This window comes from Diplotaxodon limnothrissa, linkage group LG17 (genome assembly GCF_057381915.1).
Source record: "Diplotaxodon limnothrissa isolate DT_005_m linkage group LG17, D_limnothrissa_male_GT1.1, whole genome shotgun sequence".
NCBI classification, from domain to species: Eukaryota; Metazoa; Chordata; class Actinopteri; order Cichliformes; family Cichlidae; genus Diplotaxodon; species Diplotaxodon limnothrissa.
In genome coordinates, this window is record NC_140612.1 from 13,170,289 (window position 1) to 13,183,990 (window position 13,702).

Here is a 13,702-nt window from a genome sequence, read left to right on the forward strand (position 1 = left end):
TATCCATCCATCCATTCGCTTCCGCTTATACTTTTTAGGGTCGCGGGGGGCGCTGGAGCCTATCCCAGCTGTCATAGGGCGAAAAGGCGGGGTACACCCTGGACAGGTCGCCAGTCTGTCGCAGGGCTAACACATAGGGACAGACAACCATTCACACTCGCATTCACTCGCACATTCACACCTAGTGACAATTTGGATTAATAAATTAACCTATCCCCACAAGCTGCATGTCTTTGGACGGTGGGAGGAAGCCGGAGTACCCGGAGAGAACCCACGCAAACACGGGGAGAACATGCAAACTCCACACAGAAAGACCCCGGCCTGATGGTGGAATTGAACTCAGGACCTTCTGAAGGTAAGCGAGTCATGGACTAAAGTAAAACAGTATGTTGGATGTGCCACGCAATGCTCAATTACATGGGTGGGAACTAGTGTGTTAGCGCAGTTAGCTCGTTAACGTGTTGGCCGTCTAGCCCCACGCACGGGCGATCAGGGGTAGCTCGTTAACGGAGATTTGCCGTGTTGTGGCGTTAACGTCATTTCAACGAGATTAACGCTGACAGCACTAGTGGGAACACAACGAATATGACTGCGCGTTTATGCCAACATCATCCTAGTGCAAAGACAAGTGGAAGCAGACAAAAACAACAAGCATGCATGCTACAAACTTTACTCGAGTCATTTAGACAGCCGTTAGCACATGATTCTCCTTATGGGAACCTGATATGTTTAATATTGTGGCGAGCTCAGACAAGGTGGAGACGGAGGTGTCGTTTGGTCTTGCTTCCCGTGAGCTAGCCAGGGAGCACAGCCGTTTATTGACATCTGCAGAAGAACACTGCCGCTAGCTAACTGCTCAGCGCGGCAACAGCACAGCAACAACAACAACAACACACAGGGCGCCCTCTGACCCCGGAAGGACACACCGTCGCAGCGAGAGGGCGTCACCCGTCACTATGGCAACATAAACAAAACATAACTGTACAAACAGAACCCCGAACAGCCCTGACCCGCTACATAGCCCCCACCTAAAGGGTCAGTCGTCCCCGACGACCCCATTACCCCACACAAAGTCCTGCAAATGTCCAGGTGCCTTCTTTTGGCGCACCGGCCGGTCACGACCCGCGGGGGGAAAGTCACTCGGGTCAGAACATGGGGTGCCACCATCATCCCACTTCTGACACCAATGTGGCGAGCTTAGACAAGGAGGAGACGGAGGTGTCCTTTGGTCTTGCGTCCCGTGAGCTAGCCAGGGAGCACAGCCGTTTATTGACATCTGCAGAAGAACACTGCCGCTAGCTAACTGCTCAGCGCGGCAACAGACAACAGCACAGCAACAACAACAACAACACACAGGGCGCCCTCTGACCCCGGAAGGACACACCGTCGCAGCGAGACGGCGTCACCCGTCACTATGGCAACATAAACAAAACATAACTGTACAAACAGAACCCCGAACAGCCCTGACCCGCTACAATATGCTGCTGAGAATATAGCCCAGAAGAAGCGTATAGTATAGCTTTTATTTTGGAAAGAGCCATTTCTCTGTAATAAACTCTCTTTTCCAAAGATGAGTGATTCCTCAATCAGATATTTATTTTTTTAATTACTTTTGTTTCAGCAACATTCAATTTAAAAACTGTACTTTTGAGTTAAAATATATATTTATAATTTTAATAAATGACAAATTAAAAAGGCATGAACATTTTTTTGTATCGAAAAAATATCGAACCGTGACACCAAAGTATCGAACCGAACCGAACCGTGAATTTTGTGTATCGTTGCACCCCTAATAAATATATATATATATATATTTGTTGTGTATTTTGTTTGAGTGCAGCATCAAAGCTGATTTTTTTTTAGCTTATCTCCCGTCTCTCGTCTCCAAATCCTGCCTGCCACACATATATATATATATATATATATATATATATATATATATATATATATAGAGATATAGAGATATATATATATATATGTGTGTATATATATATGTGTGTGTGTGTGTGTGAGTGTGTATATATACAAATAAAGGATATATTAGGAAAAATGTTTGAATTAGAACTACTCCTGGTACTCCAGCAAACTAGGCCAACAATTTTATTTTCACATTCATTCCACAGCATGACGTGCTTTGTATGCGTTTCTTAAAGATAGTAATTAAGAGAAAAAAAAACATGCATTTTATGTTATTTATACTTATACTCTTTTCTTCTCACTTTGCTCAAATCTGCCAGTGGAGTGGTAGTCTCTGGGGGTTTTCTTTCCTTCCTTCTTCACCCTCCACCCTCTCCTTTGCCTTTCTTTCTCCTGGGGCTGATGATGCCTCAGACAGTAAATGCTCTCGTGTGTGTTTGGTGTTTGGTCTTGTTTGACTTTGACTTTTGTTTGGGTCACTCATGACTGACCGAAAGACAGATGTTGTGAAGCTATTCTGAGTACATCTGCTTCACAACCTCCCAGTCTTTACTGCATCAATCCATTCATCCATCTGCCATCATGGGCCCATTGCAACCTTTCAAAGCCCAGACGGGGCCTCCTTTATAGGGAGCAGGTTGTCAAAGGATGCACAGACAGATAATCAGACAGACAGGCTGTTAGCTGAGGCAACATTAGTCTGTCTGCAAAGTGAAACAGGCCGCAGGGGCTCTGCTGCTACAAAAACCCTGTATTTTAACAAGCCATTAAATTCACTGTTGGCTCTTTAAAGCTTATTTTTCTTCAGGGAAGAGAGGCAGAAACCTTTCAGTGAGGTATAATTGTTTCATTTGTTTCTAGCGCAAATCAACATCTCATTTAAAGTCAAGCTCCCAGTGGAGGGAAAAGTGAAAGCTTTTGTTACTTTTTTTGTTTTGCTTTGTTTTTTCCAGTGGTAGATATAAATCCCTAAACTAGTTTAGATACATTTATTAACTGCCATTAAATGGGGTTCCCTCAGGATTCAAGTAAAAATAATCACATACCTCACAAAAATACTGGGAAAAAAAGAATGAAAGCACCAGATTGGAGCAGTTTACAGGAAGCAGAGAGACTCTTTTTTTTTTTTTTAACCCATTATGGAGCTAAGATGGTAAATACTGAAGAACGCTACAGACATGTATGCATGTGGCTCATAACACACTAATCTTGTTCAGACTGTTTAGTGCAATTAGTCACCCTTCTTACAAAATGATAACACAATGCTTGGTGAAGTCTAGCCCCAACACTCTAAATATATTGCTCCATAACATGCACATATTCCTACAAACTTAAATTGTTCCTGACTAGCTTATGTGTTTATATCAGTTACTTTGGATTTAGAGATAGCAAGTGATTAGCCTATATGCCAAAAAATGCATTAGCATACGTTTGCTTTAAGTGATAGCTTGCTGAGCCAGTAAACCAGAAGAGAGAACATGTCAGATCAATAGTTTAGCTTTTAAATTTTTAGCATGTTAGCATTGTCTTTTATAGGCTAATTATCTTGCTACTGTTAGCATACATCTCAAAATTTGTTAAGACCAAAAACAATCTTTCAAAAATAGATAAAAGCATCAAAATTTAAAAACATGTCTCCCTGGCACCATTAATTTATTGGCAACTTGAATTTAAAAAATTTCAAAGTTTTCTAGTTTGACAATCATTCCCATTTGGATAACAATTATTTTATGAAAGAATTTCAACCACTGGATCAATTTAGAAGTTTTTTTTCTTGATTTATATACGTCTAGCTTGTTTGTTTCAAACAAGAAGTTTTATGTTTCAAAAACTAATTAATTTCAGTTATAGATGTGTTACATTTTGCACCAATGATCCAATGACAAATGTTGCTGCACAGGTCAAGGGATCACATTTTACCTCTAAGTTAACGCTATGAAGTTGGTTTCAGAGATTCATTGGTGCATGAAGACTTCTTTGCCCTTGGTTTGCTCTGCTGGCACACCCTGTCATCGGCTGTTATTGTTTTTCTTACAGGCTAACACAGAGAGACAGATAACTGTCTGTCAGGCTGCGCTGCCCAGCTATCAAGTTCCAACTAGGAACTCAAGGGTAATGTTCTCTGCATTTTAACTGTCCTAGTTTAAGCCATTATAATTAGATTGTAATTATATTTAATGTTGGTTTTATTTATTGTATTTTTAGTTTATTTCAGGTTAATTATTACCTCATTTTAAAAAATGCTTTATTGGATTTTATTGTTATTGAGGTACATATGTTAAAATATTTGTTTTTATATTTGATGTTTTTAACCCACCTTGTAAGAAAGGAATTTCCCAACTTTGGGATGAATAAAATGTATCTGTTTTACATGTTATCTTACCTGGCAAGTTCACCTTAGTCTGTGTCTCTGGGTGACCTTCCTACCCAGCCAATATAATACAAGGCTAAATAGTTCTATCTAGTGGACAAGTGAAAGCATTGCATCCTCAAAAGGTTACTAAGTGGCCCAGAATCACTTTCATTAAATAAATAATGAATAATAAAATTGTATTAAACCAGTAATACGCATATTTCACTAGTAAGTCAAATAAATGTTACTATGAACTGAACAGAACATCAAGCCTCTGAAAACTTCCACAACTTTATCTAAAATATGAGCACACGTGGAATTTCAAACTTTGAAACTCTTGTGTGTTTGACTCCTTGAAATTCAGAAATCCATCACAGTGATGATAATGCTTCATTATTATTTATCATTTCTCTACCGTTTCTCTAATAAGCTCTGGGAGTCACATCACTCAGGGGGACAAGCTGACTTCACCCTAACTTTCCTCTCTGGGTTTTAAAAGGTTTGAAATCTGAAAAATATATAAAAAGATCTAACTTAGCGAAAGTGAATCATCATAAGAGGTACCTTTGGTTAAAGCAAGACACGGGGGTGAAAATCCTGCGATTAAATGAAAACGTCGCTGTAAACATCACCAAATAAGAGCTGCTCTTACAGTTTACATTACTGTGTGTACATACATTTGAATCCTTCGTATGTATGTGATCAGAAGTGGAAGAGAGAGACAGATCTTCTATTTGAGTGAACAAAAAATTAAATATAAAATAAACTATCCCAGCTTTCTTGTTAATCTGACGTTGGATGAGAAGTCCTGGCTCAGTGTCCGCGCTAATCCATCCCAAAGGTGTTCTATCAGGGTCAGGACTCTGTGCAGGCCAGTCAAGTTCTTCTACACCAAACACACTCGTCCATGTCTTTATGGACCTGCTTTGTGCACTGGTGTGCAGTCATGTTGAAACAGGAAGGGACCATCCCTAAACATTGTCCAGAATGTCTTGGTGTGCTGAAAAATAAGAGTTCCTTTCACTGGAACTAAGGGGCCAAGCCCGAACTCCTGAACAACAATCCCACGCCACCTTTGAAACTTTACACTTTGCGCAATGCAGTCAGACAACTACCATTGGTTTTGGTGGTTGCCAGGACAAACTCGCCCATTGGTTTGCCAGACAGAAGCCTGATTCCTCACCCCAGAGAACACATCTTCACTGCTCCAGAGACCAGTGGCAGCGTACTTTACACCACTACATCTGACACTTGTGCTTGGTGGCGGCTTGGGAGTAGCAGTTTAGCCATGGAAACACATTTCTGTCAAAAGTGGGAAACATGGCAGAATTAGATGCTTTTTTTTTGCTGTGTGAGTAAACTGGTTAAACAGGAGGAATGATCTCCTGGAGTGTGACTTGCACCTGTCTGACACTGAATGAGCACTACTACACCTCCAGCTTCTCTTACTCACACTGCTTGTAGTTTGTAACACAGAGGTCCATGTCCTGCACAGGGTGGAGGAAAACTTCAACAAGCCTCTCTATCCTGCTGTGTAGCTCTACTATCACCTTTTGTATTGTAACACAGCCAGTCTTCTTTATATTAGCTGTTTGATGAAACCAGGCTTTCTGCTTTAGTGTCTGTGTGGCTTTTAATGCATGATTTGACTCTCTTGTGCACAAAATGAAGACAAATGGCGATAGACTGTGGGAGTGGTCCTACAATCCTCCAATCAAATTGTTTTTTTGTTTGTTGTTTAAGTGAAATTGCAAGTGAATATTAATCAACAGCCCACAGAGAGGTAACAGTTTCTAATTTTTCATTTTTTATCTGTAATTGTGTATCTGCAGCTGCAACTTGAAACCAATAAAACATGCATTTTTTGTGAAGAGTCTGTGGAAATGTGGAACTTGAAGCCTCAACATAACCTGCTTTATTATTTTACTATGCATCACTAGGATCTTCCAGCCAGGTTAAAAAACACAGACACCTACCTAAAAAGATAAAAAAGAAAAGTGCTGTCCAATAAGCTTGCTTTGTGGTACACCCCTCACCTCAGACATCTTTTTTCACATTCCTCTTGGAATGGCTGAATACCACATTCAGCCATGCAGCAAGTTTTAAATCCATCTGCTCTGAGACCTCCATCAAAATACGAGAAACAGAGAAATTAGGTTCAGTGCAAGAGGTTATTTTATTATTATTATTTTTAACCGTTGACACAATCAGCAGAGAATCAAGGCATGACATGAAGACATGAAGAGGACGGGGTCAGATCTTGTTGAATGCTGCTACGTCGACACTCTGGACCTAAAATAAAGCAAAAAAATGCAAGTGTACCAGGATTATTCACGACAGCGAGTAACTGCATGAGATACTGTTCCTGATGTCACCCTGAAGAAAAAAAATGACTCAAACTGTTCTTGTACAACTGCTCGTGTTATGGAGTCTTTCAGCTTCACTTTGTCCCTTTCTGCCTCAAGGTGGCAGCAGTGTGCTGACTGTGGCAGATAATGTGATGATTCTGACACACTGCTCTTATTTTCCTAGGTGAGCCATCCTCACTGAACCTAATCTGTTCACTCCAGCTTCTCTGATGCTTTTAATCTATTTTAATTTCTATGTTTGAGTATGTTTACCTACATTTTAATGATAAAAAAATGCATATATGTAATTAAAATTAGCATTAAAAGAGTAAGGAGGAGTAGAGGGGAAACGGTGGCTTTGTCTATTAGCCGTTTTACTATTGCAAGTTAATGCGATTTGGATTTCAGCAGCAGATGGCTGTCCCTCCATGAGCCTGGTTCTTTAGGTCTTTCCAGCAGTTTGAGTGTTCTTCCTTCCTACTGTCACTAGAGCATCATTTGATTTTGGGGGTTTTAGTGGGGTGATTGCTATTGTGATTATTAAATTCTGGATGCCCAGTTAGTCTGTTATTGTATTGAACAAGACTTACATAATCCTCAAACTTGGTGATTTCCTCCTCTAACATGTCTGTTCCCACTTTGTCGTCCTCCACCACACACGCAATCTGGAGCTTTTTGATGCCGTATCCAACAGGAACCAGTTTGGACGTCCCCCATAACAGACCGTCGGCCTGTACTGAGCGCACACACTCCTCAAGCTTCGCCATGTCTGTTTCATCATCCCACTAAAAGAAGCAGAAAAAACAGACAGTGAGCTTTTTTTTCTTTTTTAAATAATTGACCTATGACCGGGCTCAGACAGAGCAGACTTACAGGTTTGACATCCAATAAGATGGAGGACTTGGCGATGATGGCAGGCTTCTTGGCCTTTTTCTCTGCATACTCTTTCAATCTCTGTTCTTTGAGTTTGTCTGCCTCTTCATCTTCATCACTACCAAACAGATCAATATCATCGTCGTCATCCTCCTCCTCCTCCTCTTTAGCTGGGGTGCTGGTCTTCTGCTGGACAGCGGTGCCCTGAAGAAAATTAAAAGAGTAGAAACATCTCTGGATTCTAAAAGGTGAAAGCTGGTTGAATGTTTAAAAACTCACGTTTGTATAAGGGACTGGAGGAGCAGAAGCTGGGCTGACGGCTGCAGGAGACTTCTCCAAAACTGCAACCCGACATTCCAGTTTGGAAAGTGCTGCCCTCAAGTTCTCCACCACTAAAGAGACATGAGATACAAGAGTGCGTTTAGCATGAATGAGGAACATGTGAATATGAATAAAGAAGTGATGCATATTCTAGCAGATCAAACACTGTGAGAGTTAAGACAACAGCACTGAATAATCCTTTAACTTTACAACCAATCAAATGTAAATCAGTAGTTAATCCTGTTCATTCACTTGTCTCTGTTTTACAAAAGGTCTCCAGCTCTGTAGGTCTGCTAGACTGGTGCCTGCATTTGCAGTTAGAGAGCTTGTTGATTAGGGAAAAAAAGTGTGATGACACCATTTTCATGTATTTTTTAAAAAAAATCCTGTCAAAGTCATTTGATCATTATTAGCTGCAGTTCTAATAATACTTAACTTCAGCTGAGGGCACCAAAATAGCTCTGCTGTAAGTAAAGAAGGAAAATGCATTAACACCTGATCAAAGCTGAAAACAAACCCACCTTTGTGTAAGCTCTGGTTCTCCAGCTCCAGGCTCTTGATGCGGGAAACGAGTTCTCCGTGATCAGCCGAGCTGCTGCTGATGCTGCTGCCTGTGCTCTGAACCGCAAAGACAGAAACGGAGAGGGATCAATACAGTTTAATGAGAACATCTGATGGAGGATGTGGAATATTAGTCGTTTCATCAAACAGAACACCCATGTGTGAGAAAACAGCAGGTTGCAGTCTCAACAGCCAGGCTCTAGAGCCAGAAAGTGACAGCACAAGTATGCAGCAGTTTACAGACCCCAGTAGAAATATGCAGGTGACTGTGTCTGAATTGGAAACTGCACAGAAAAGGCATCTGTAAGCTGAGGTATTCAGATCAGTAAAGTGTGGTTTTCAACAAAGTCCACTGACAGAGGTGCTTCCAGTGACACACAAGCTTTGGAGGCACTTACAAGCTGAGAATGTTGGCTTATGGGAGGCTGAGCAGACCCTCTGTTACACAGTGTAGTCTTCAGCTTGGGGCCAGATTTCAGGGAAGAAAGGAAATGAGGAGAAGGGAAGGAGCAGGATTTATTGAAGTTCATGCCAAAAGGAGAGCAATGAGGAGCACAGAACAGAAAGCAACTGGAGCAACCACAGGAAATAAACAGAGCTCGGAGGTCACAGAAGAGATAAAAGACTACAACCACATTTTTACACTAAACCACATTTACACTTTAGAGCCTTCAGATCAACAGAGAGCTTCAACTCAAACAAAATCTCCCTTATCAGTTAGTTTAATCCATCTCCGTCAAGGAAATGAAAGCTAGGAAAAGTCAGAGAAAAGGAGGGCAACTGGTCCTATGTGTATTAGACTGTCACCATAAAATGATAGCACTATAGCTATGTTATTTCTAAATTAAAACTAGTTTTTGAGCTATGCCGATGTCAGACTGCACTATTATTTCTTTTTAAAAAGATGATGATCACAGTGCCTGATAGTAGTCTGAACTGGGCATTATGTGAATATGTAAGCTGAGATTAGACAGCTTACATTTTGGAATAACTTGAAATTATTTCCAAGACAATTTCAATTTGTCATCTCCATTTACTTAAAAGAGAAAGACACTACCCCCAAAACTAAAAGGCTGGATGCTCTGATCTAAATGGTCGGGATTGGTGAAATTATATTAGTATGCATACATGTACTTGGATAATTTAAGCACTTTTAATACCACATCAATGTTATCCATCAAATGGAAATACAGCGTGTTCGATGATACTTACCCCTGCTAGAGACTTTTGGATGTTCTCCCGGGCCCGGGCAATGTCCTGAAGAATGGTGTTGGCGCCAGCATCCTTCAAGAAAACGAACAGCTGTCAGTGTCAATTCATCTCTGACTTTATGACGCAAGGACAGACTCCACAATTAGAACATTTCATTCCAAAATATTAGATTGATTTACACCCCCCAAAAACAAACAAACAAAAAGGAAAAAAAACAAAAACAAAAAACTGCATCTATACAGCTCTGGTCAAACCAGACCTCTAGCAGATTTGTGCTGCAGGTGCCTTTTGTATCATTTTAATTAGTCAACTAATTATTCTGGCTCAAAACACATGGTTGTGTCCAAAATCCCAAAATTAAGGCTTCAGAATCCAAAACCAGCAGAAGATGTTACAGTGGCGATCTACTTAGATGTTTACATTTTAATGTGGCCTGCGACCAAGGCCGTAATTTATTTAAATTACAATGTAATTATATTTACATACAAATATTTAAGGTTGGTACACTAGAATAAGGAGCTAACAAGTCAGGTTTTTACAGGAAACAAAGATAATTATACTAAATAATTTTAAGTACAGCGCAAGTAAAAAATAAATAAATAAATAAAATAATTCAATAATAAATAAATAATCAACATAATGAATATTCAATAATGATGTACAAAAATAATAATGTAAAAAGGCAAGATTAATCCACTTCATAATACCAAAATGCCCTGAAAAGTACAAAATACTAATGATATAAGATGGCGAAAAATTGTTTGTTTTCCCCCTAAACTACCAGGAAATTGTGTAGTACTTAAAGTTACTTAGAGTACAATTATTTTCTGTTTCCAGTAAAAATGTCCTGTATCTACCTTTAAGTATTTGTATGTAAATATACTTACATTACAATCTCAAATAAGATACGCTGAAATTCGTCCTTAGACAGAAGGTATATTCTAACGTATTACTTTATTTATTTTTAATTACAATAAAATATAACTTCAAATTCAGCCTGTGGAATAATACAGTTTTGATCAAATACAGAACAGAACAAACAAAATCTATGCACTGTTAGAATCTAATCTCTACGCAAAGACACTTAAGATGTAAATAATCCACATTAATATGGTACAATGGTTTCAGATTAGATGTGATGATTAAAAGCTTAAAGCACAAGATTTAACTTGTAAGGCAGCGTGGTTACCTTTGTAGGTTGTGGTGAGCCATTCATGTGCTCGTAGAAGCGCCTCTCTGCTTCGTCATAGCGTGGTTTGTCAAACCAGATCTTTTCCTTGGCCAAAAAATCCACTGCACTCATTTTTCTACAAAGTAGAAAGCAGGGAAGGAAAAGACAGGGATGTATGAACAGGACACAGAAGGTCAGGGAAAAAGGAAATGAAGCCTAAATTATTACTAATTCTTATACTAAAAATCACTCAGCATACAGAGATTTCACCAATACAAAATCTGACTTTTTATTCTGTAAGAGACTAATTTTAATTTAGTTTTAAACAGCTAGTCTCCACCAACAGCCACCCCAATCCAACTATACAAATGCATAACAAAAAAAAGAGGATGGTAAAACACAACAATGGGTCAGATAGTCAAAACACAAAGCATAAGGAAAAGATTGAACACAGATGAATGACAAAGAATGGCTTAAAGGAAAGAAAAATCAAATTCATGTGGGAAAAGAATGGAGGTGATATGATGGTCAAAAAACCCAAAAAACAAAAGATGAACTGAAACATCTGGAGCAGTTCCCTTCTCCCGGTTTGATCATACTTGTCCCTCAGTGGGGCGGCCGAGGCAACTGATGAGGCTTCTGCTTCTGGCCTGCGCTCCTTCTTCACAGCTTTATTCCCACTGCAACCATGGAAATGGCTCTCAGCAGCATCATACCGCCACTTGTCCAGCCACACCCGCTCACTGTTCGGATGGAGGAAATAGCGAACTCCTGCAGCTGCTACTTCTTCCTTCTCCGGGAGCTCAGCCGGCTCCTCTTCCTCTTGTATCGGGTGCAGAGCATGGAAGACCTCAGCTTTCCCCTGTGGGACCACACGTGTTTCCTCTGCTACAGTTTCTTCGTTTCCCTCCTCCTCTTCCTCTTCTACAAGGCTTTGAGGGTGGTCACTACATCTGGAAGTAGCAGTGCAGCTGGACCGTTTGGTGGAATTGTTACCATACAGGTTTTGGTAAAAGGCTGCCTCAGCACGGTCATAAAGTGGTTTGTCCAGCCACACGTCTCTGAGCAGCTCCACTGGGATGCGGGGCAGTCCGTTAACTGATTGCCGTACGGTTGGTGTGATGGCTGCTTGGATGACAGGGGTTGCAGGACTTGGGGCTAGAGACTGATATCCTTCATCAGGTGTTCTGGATGCAGTGGAGCGACTGGATGGAGCTTGAAGGTCCAGAGAGTTTGGAACTGATGGCTGCATCGACCCCTCAACAAAGCGGCGTTCTGCTTGGTCAAATGTCGTCTTGTTTACCCACACTGTTTGTACAACATGGTGGCAGGCCACTTGGTCACCATGGTTGCATGATGGGCCAGCAGAAGGTGGAGCTGCAGTGGATGAAGAGTTCAATTGTTTCCCGGAGGATGGAGGTGATCGGTTCGACTGGGTGGTCCCATTAGAAGAGCTTGCCAGCCAGCACTGGTAGAGGCTCTCTGCTCTCTCGTAGACGCTCCGTTCAAACCACACATTCGCGCACTCAGACTGCAGACCAATCAACCCAGAGAGGTGATCAGATGGCTGACTGCTTTGTTTGTTTTTCTCCTCGCTCTTGTGCTTGTCGACTTTTTCTTCTGGGCGGCTCTCAGGATTAGACAAACGTTTTCTGCGGCGACGGCTTTTGCCACTACGCTTTCCTTCTCCGTTTATGCTGCCGCTCTCCGGAGACGACGACGCGGTCTCTCCATTTCTCTGGCCTGGCTCGGCCTTCTTTCTACAACCCAGCATGGTCTTTGTGGACTGATCCACCTGATAGTGGCTGGGAGGCTGACCATGCTCTGACTGATCATCTACAGAGCTCTGGGTGTTCTTCTTAGACATCTTTGCGCCGTTGCGGAGACAAAGGAAAGAGAATAACAGGCACAGGCTTTTGGGTTAGTGAGAGAGAGGCACGGAGGTTTAAAGACACAAAGGGGTCGATCTATTTTACACAGTGCTGCTGATGAATTATTGAACTTTTGCTTTGTTACAGAGATGCACATTTATGGCAATACACTACAAAACAAATTCTACAAATCGGTAGCAGAGAAAAACATGCAGCATGCAAGCAGATGGTGTAGACTGAAGTTAGGTGACTGAACAAAGTCTGTCACCTTGAGAATTCAGCACTGCACTTTTCACACTTTCGCCACAGCAGAGAAAGGAGCAGGACAGTATTTGGAGACAAGTCCATCATTTCAAAATGCTAATGATCAAAGCAATTACGAGACGGTTTTAGCCAACTGGCTATGGAATACACATTTTTCCTTAGCATCTGGCGGTTGCCAGGACTGACTGGTCTGTAGGTTTGTGTGACTCAGACGTTAGTGCTCATAGTGGCCAAACCTCAATAAATGATGCTCTTGGTTGCTATGTCATCACCTGTTGGTTTAGTGAAGTCCTGTTATGGAGTCTCGAGCTAAGTTTTTCACCATATTTTCAGACTGTGAAACAGAATGCTTACTGGCTTGTCAATCACAATGGATAAGCTTCACTTCTGACAAGATACATCGTAGCCTCTACATATGCTCAATCCAGAAGTCTAAATTAAGCTTTGCCCCAATAAAGCAAGTTAATCCACAAAGACTTTAAATAATTGTGAGAATTTCTATGTAAAAAAAAAACCCCAATCCTTTCCATGTGGTTATGATTATAAACTATTAATTCATAGAATTAGTAGATATGAGATACTGTTCATACAGAGGTGCCTTACCCCATTAATACACAGGCAATGCATGCCTGTCTGACTGATGTTGAGAAACAATAATTTTAACATATCGCCCAGTTCTAACTAGAGATGGCACGATACCACTTTTTTATGTCCGATACGATATCATAAATTTGGATATCTGCCGATACCGATATGATTCCGATATAGTGTGTTTTTTAATAGATAAAACTGTTTTTTTAATATCTTGCTG

The 13,702-nt window shown here is 40.9% G+C and overlaps 1 protein-coding gene across 1 annotated transcript; it reads right to left on the bottom strand.

Annotated features, from left to right (window-relative positions):
- Positions 1 to 6,432: 6,432 nt before the first annotated feature.
- Positions 6,433 to 12,759, bottom strand: LOC146614691 (uncharacterized). Its single transcript, XM_085375384.1, has 9 exons — positions 11,356 to 12,759; positions 10,775 to 10,892; positions 9,586 to 9,657; positions 8,772 to 8,834; positions 8,334 to 8,430; positions 7,771 to 7,883; positions 7,492 to 7,695; positions 7,209 to 7,403; positions 6,433 to 6,562 (listed from the first exon to the last, which is right to left on the bottom strand). Exons 1-9 carry the CDS (start codon positions 12,621 to 12,623, stop codon positions 6,524 to 6,526), a joined length of 2,169 nt encoding a protein of 722 aa, XP_085231510.1. The 5' UTR covers positions 12,624 to 12,759; the 3' UTR covers positions 6,433 to 6,523.
- Between the last annotated feature and the right edge of the window lie 943 nt (positions 12,760 to 13,702).

Coding starts and splice junctions, on each gene's coding strand:
- LOC146614691 (XM_085375384.1), bottom strand. CDS start 12,623: ATGTCTAAGAAGAACACCCAGAGCTCTGTAGATGATCAGTCAGAGCAT. Junction 8,431..8,771: donor TAAGCCAACATTCTCAGCTT/GTAAGTGCCTCC, acceptor TTTGCGGTTCAG/AGCACAGGCAGCAGCATCAG. Junction 7,404..7,491: donor TCTTATTGGATGTCAAACCT/GTAAGTCTGCTC, acceptor TGCTTCTTTTAG/TGGGATGATGAAACAGACAT.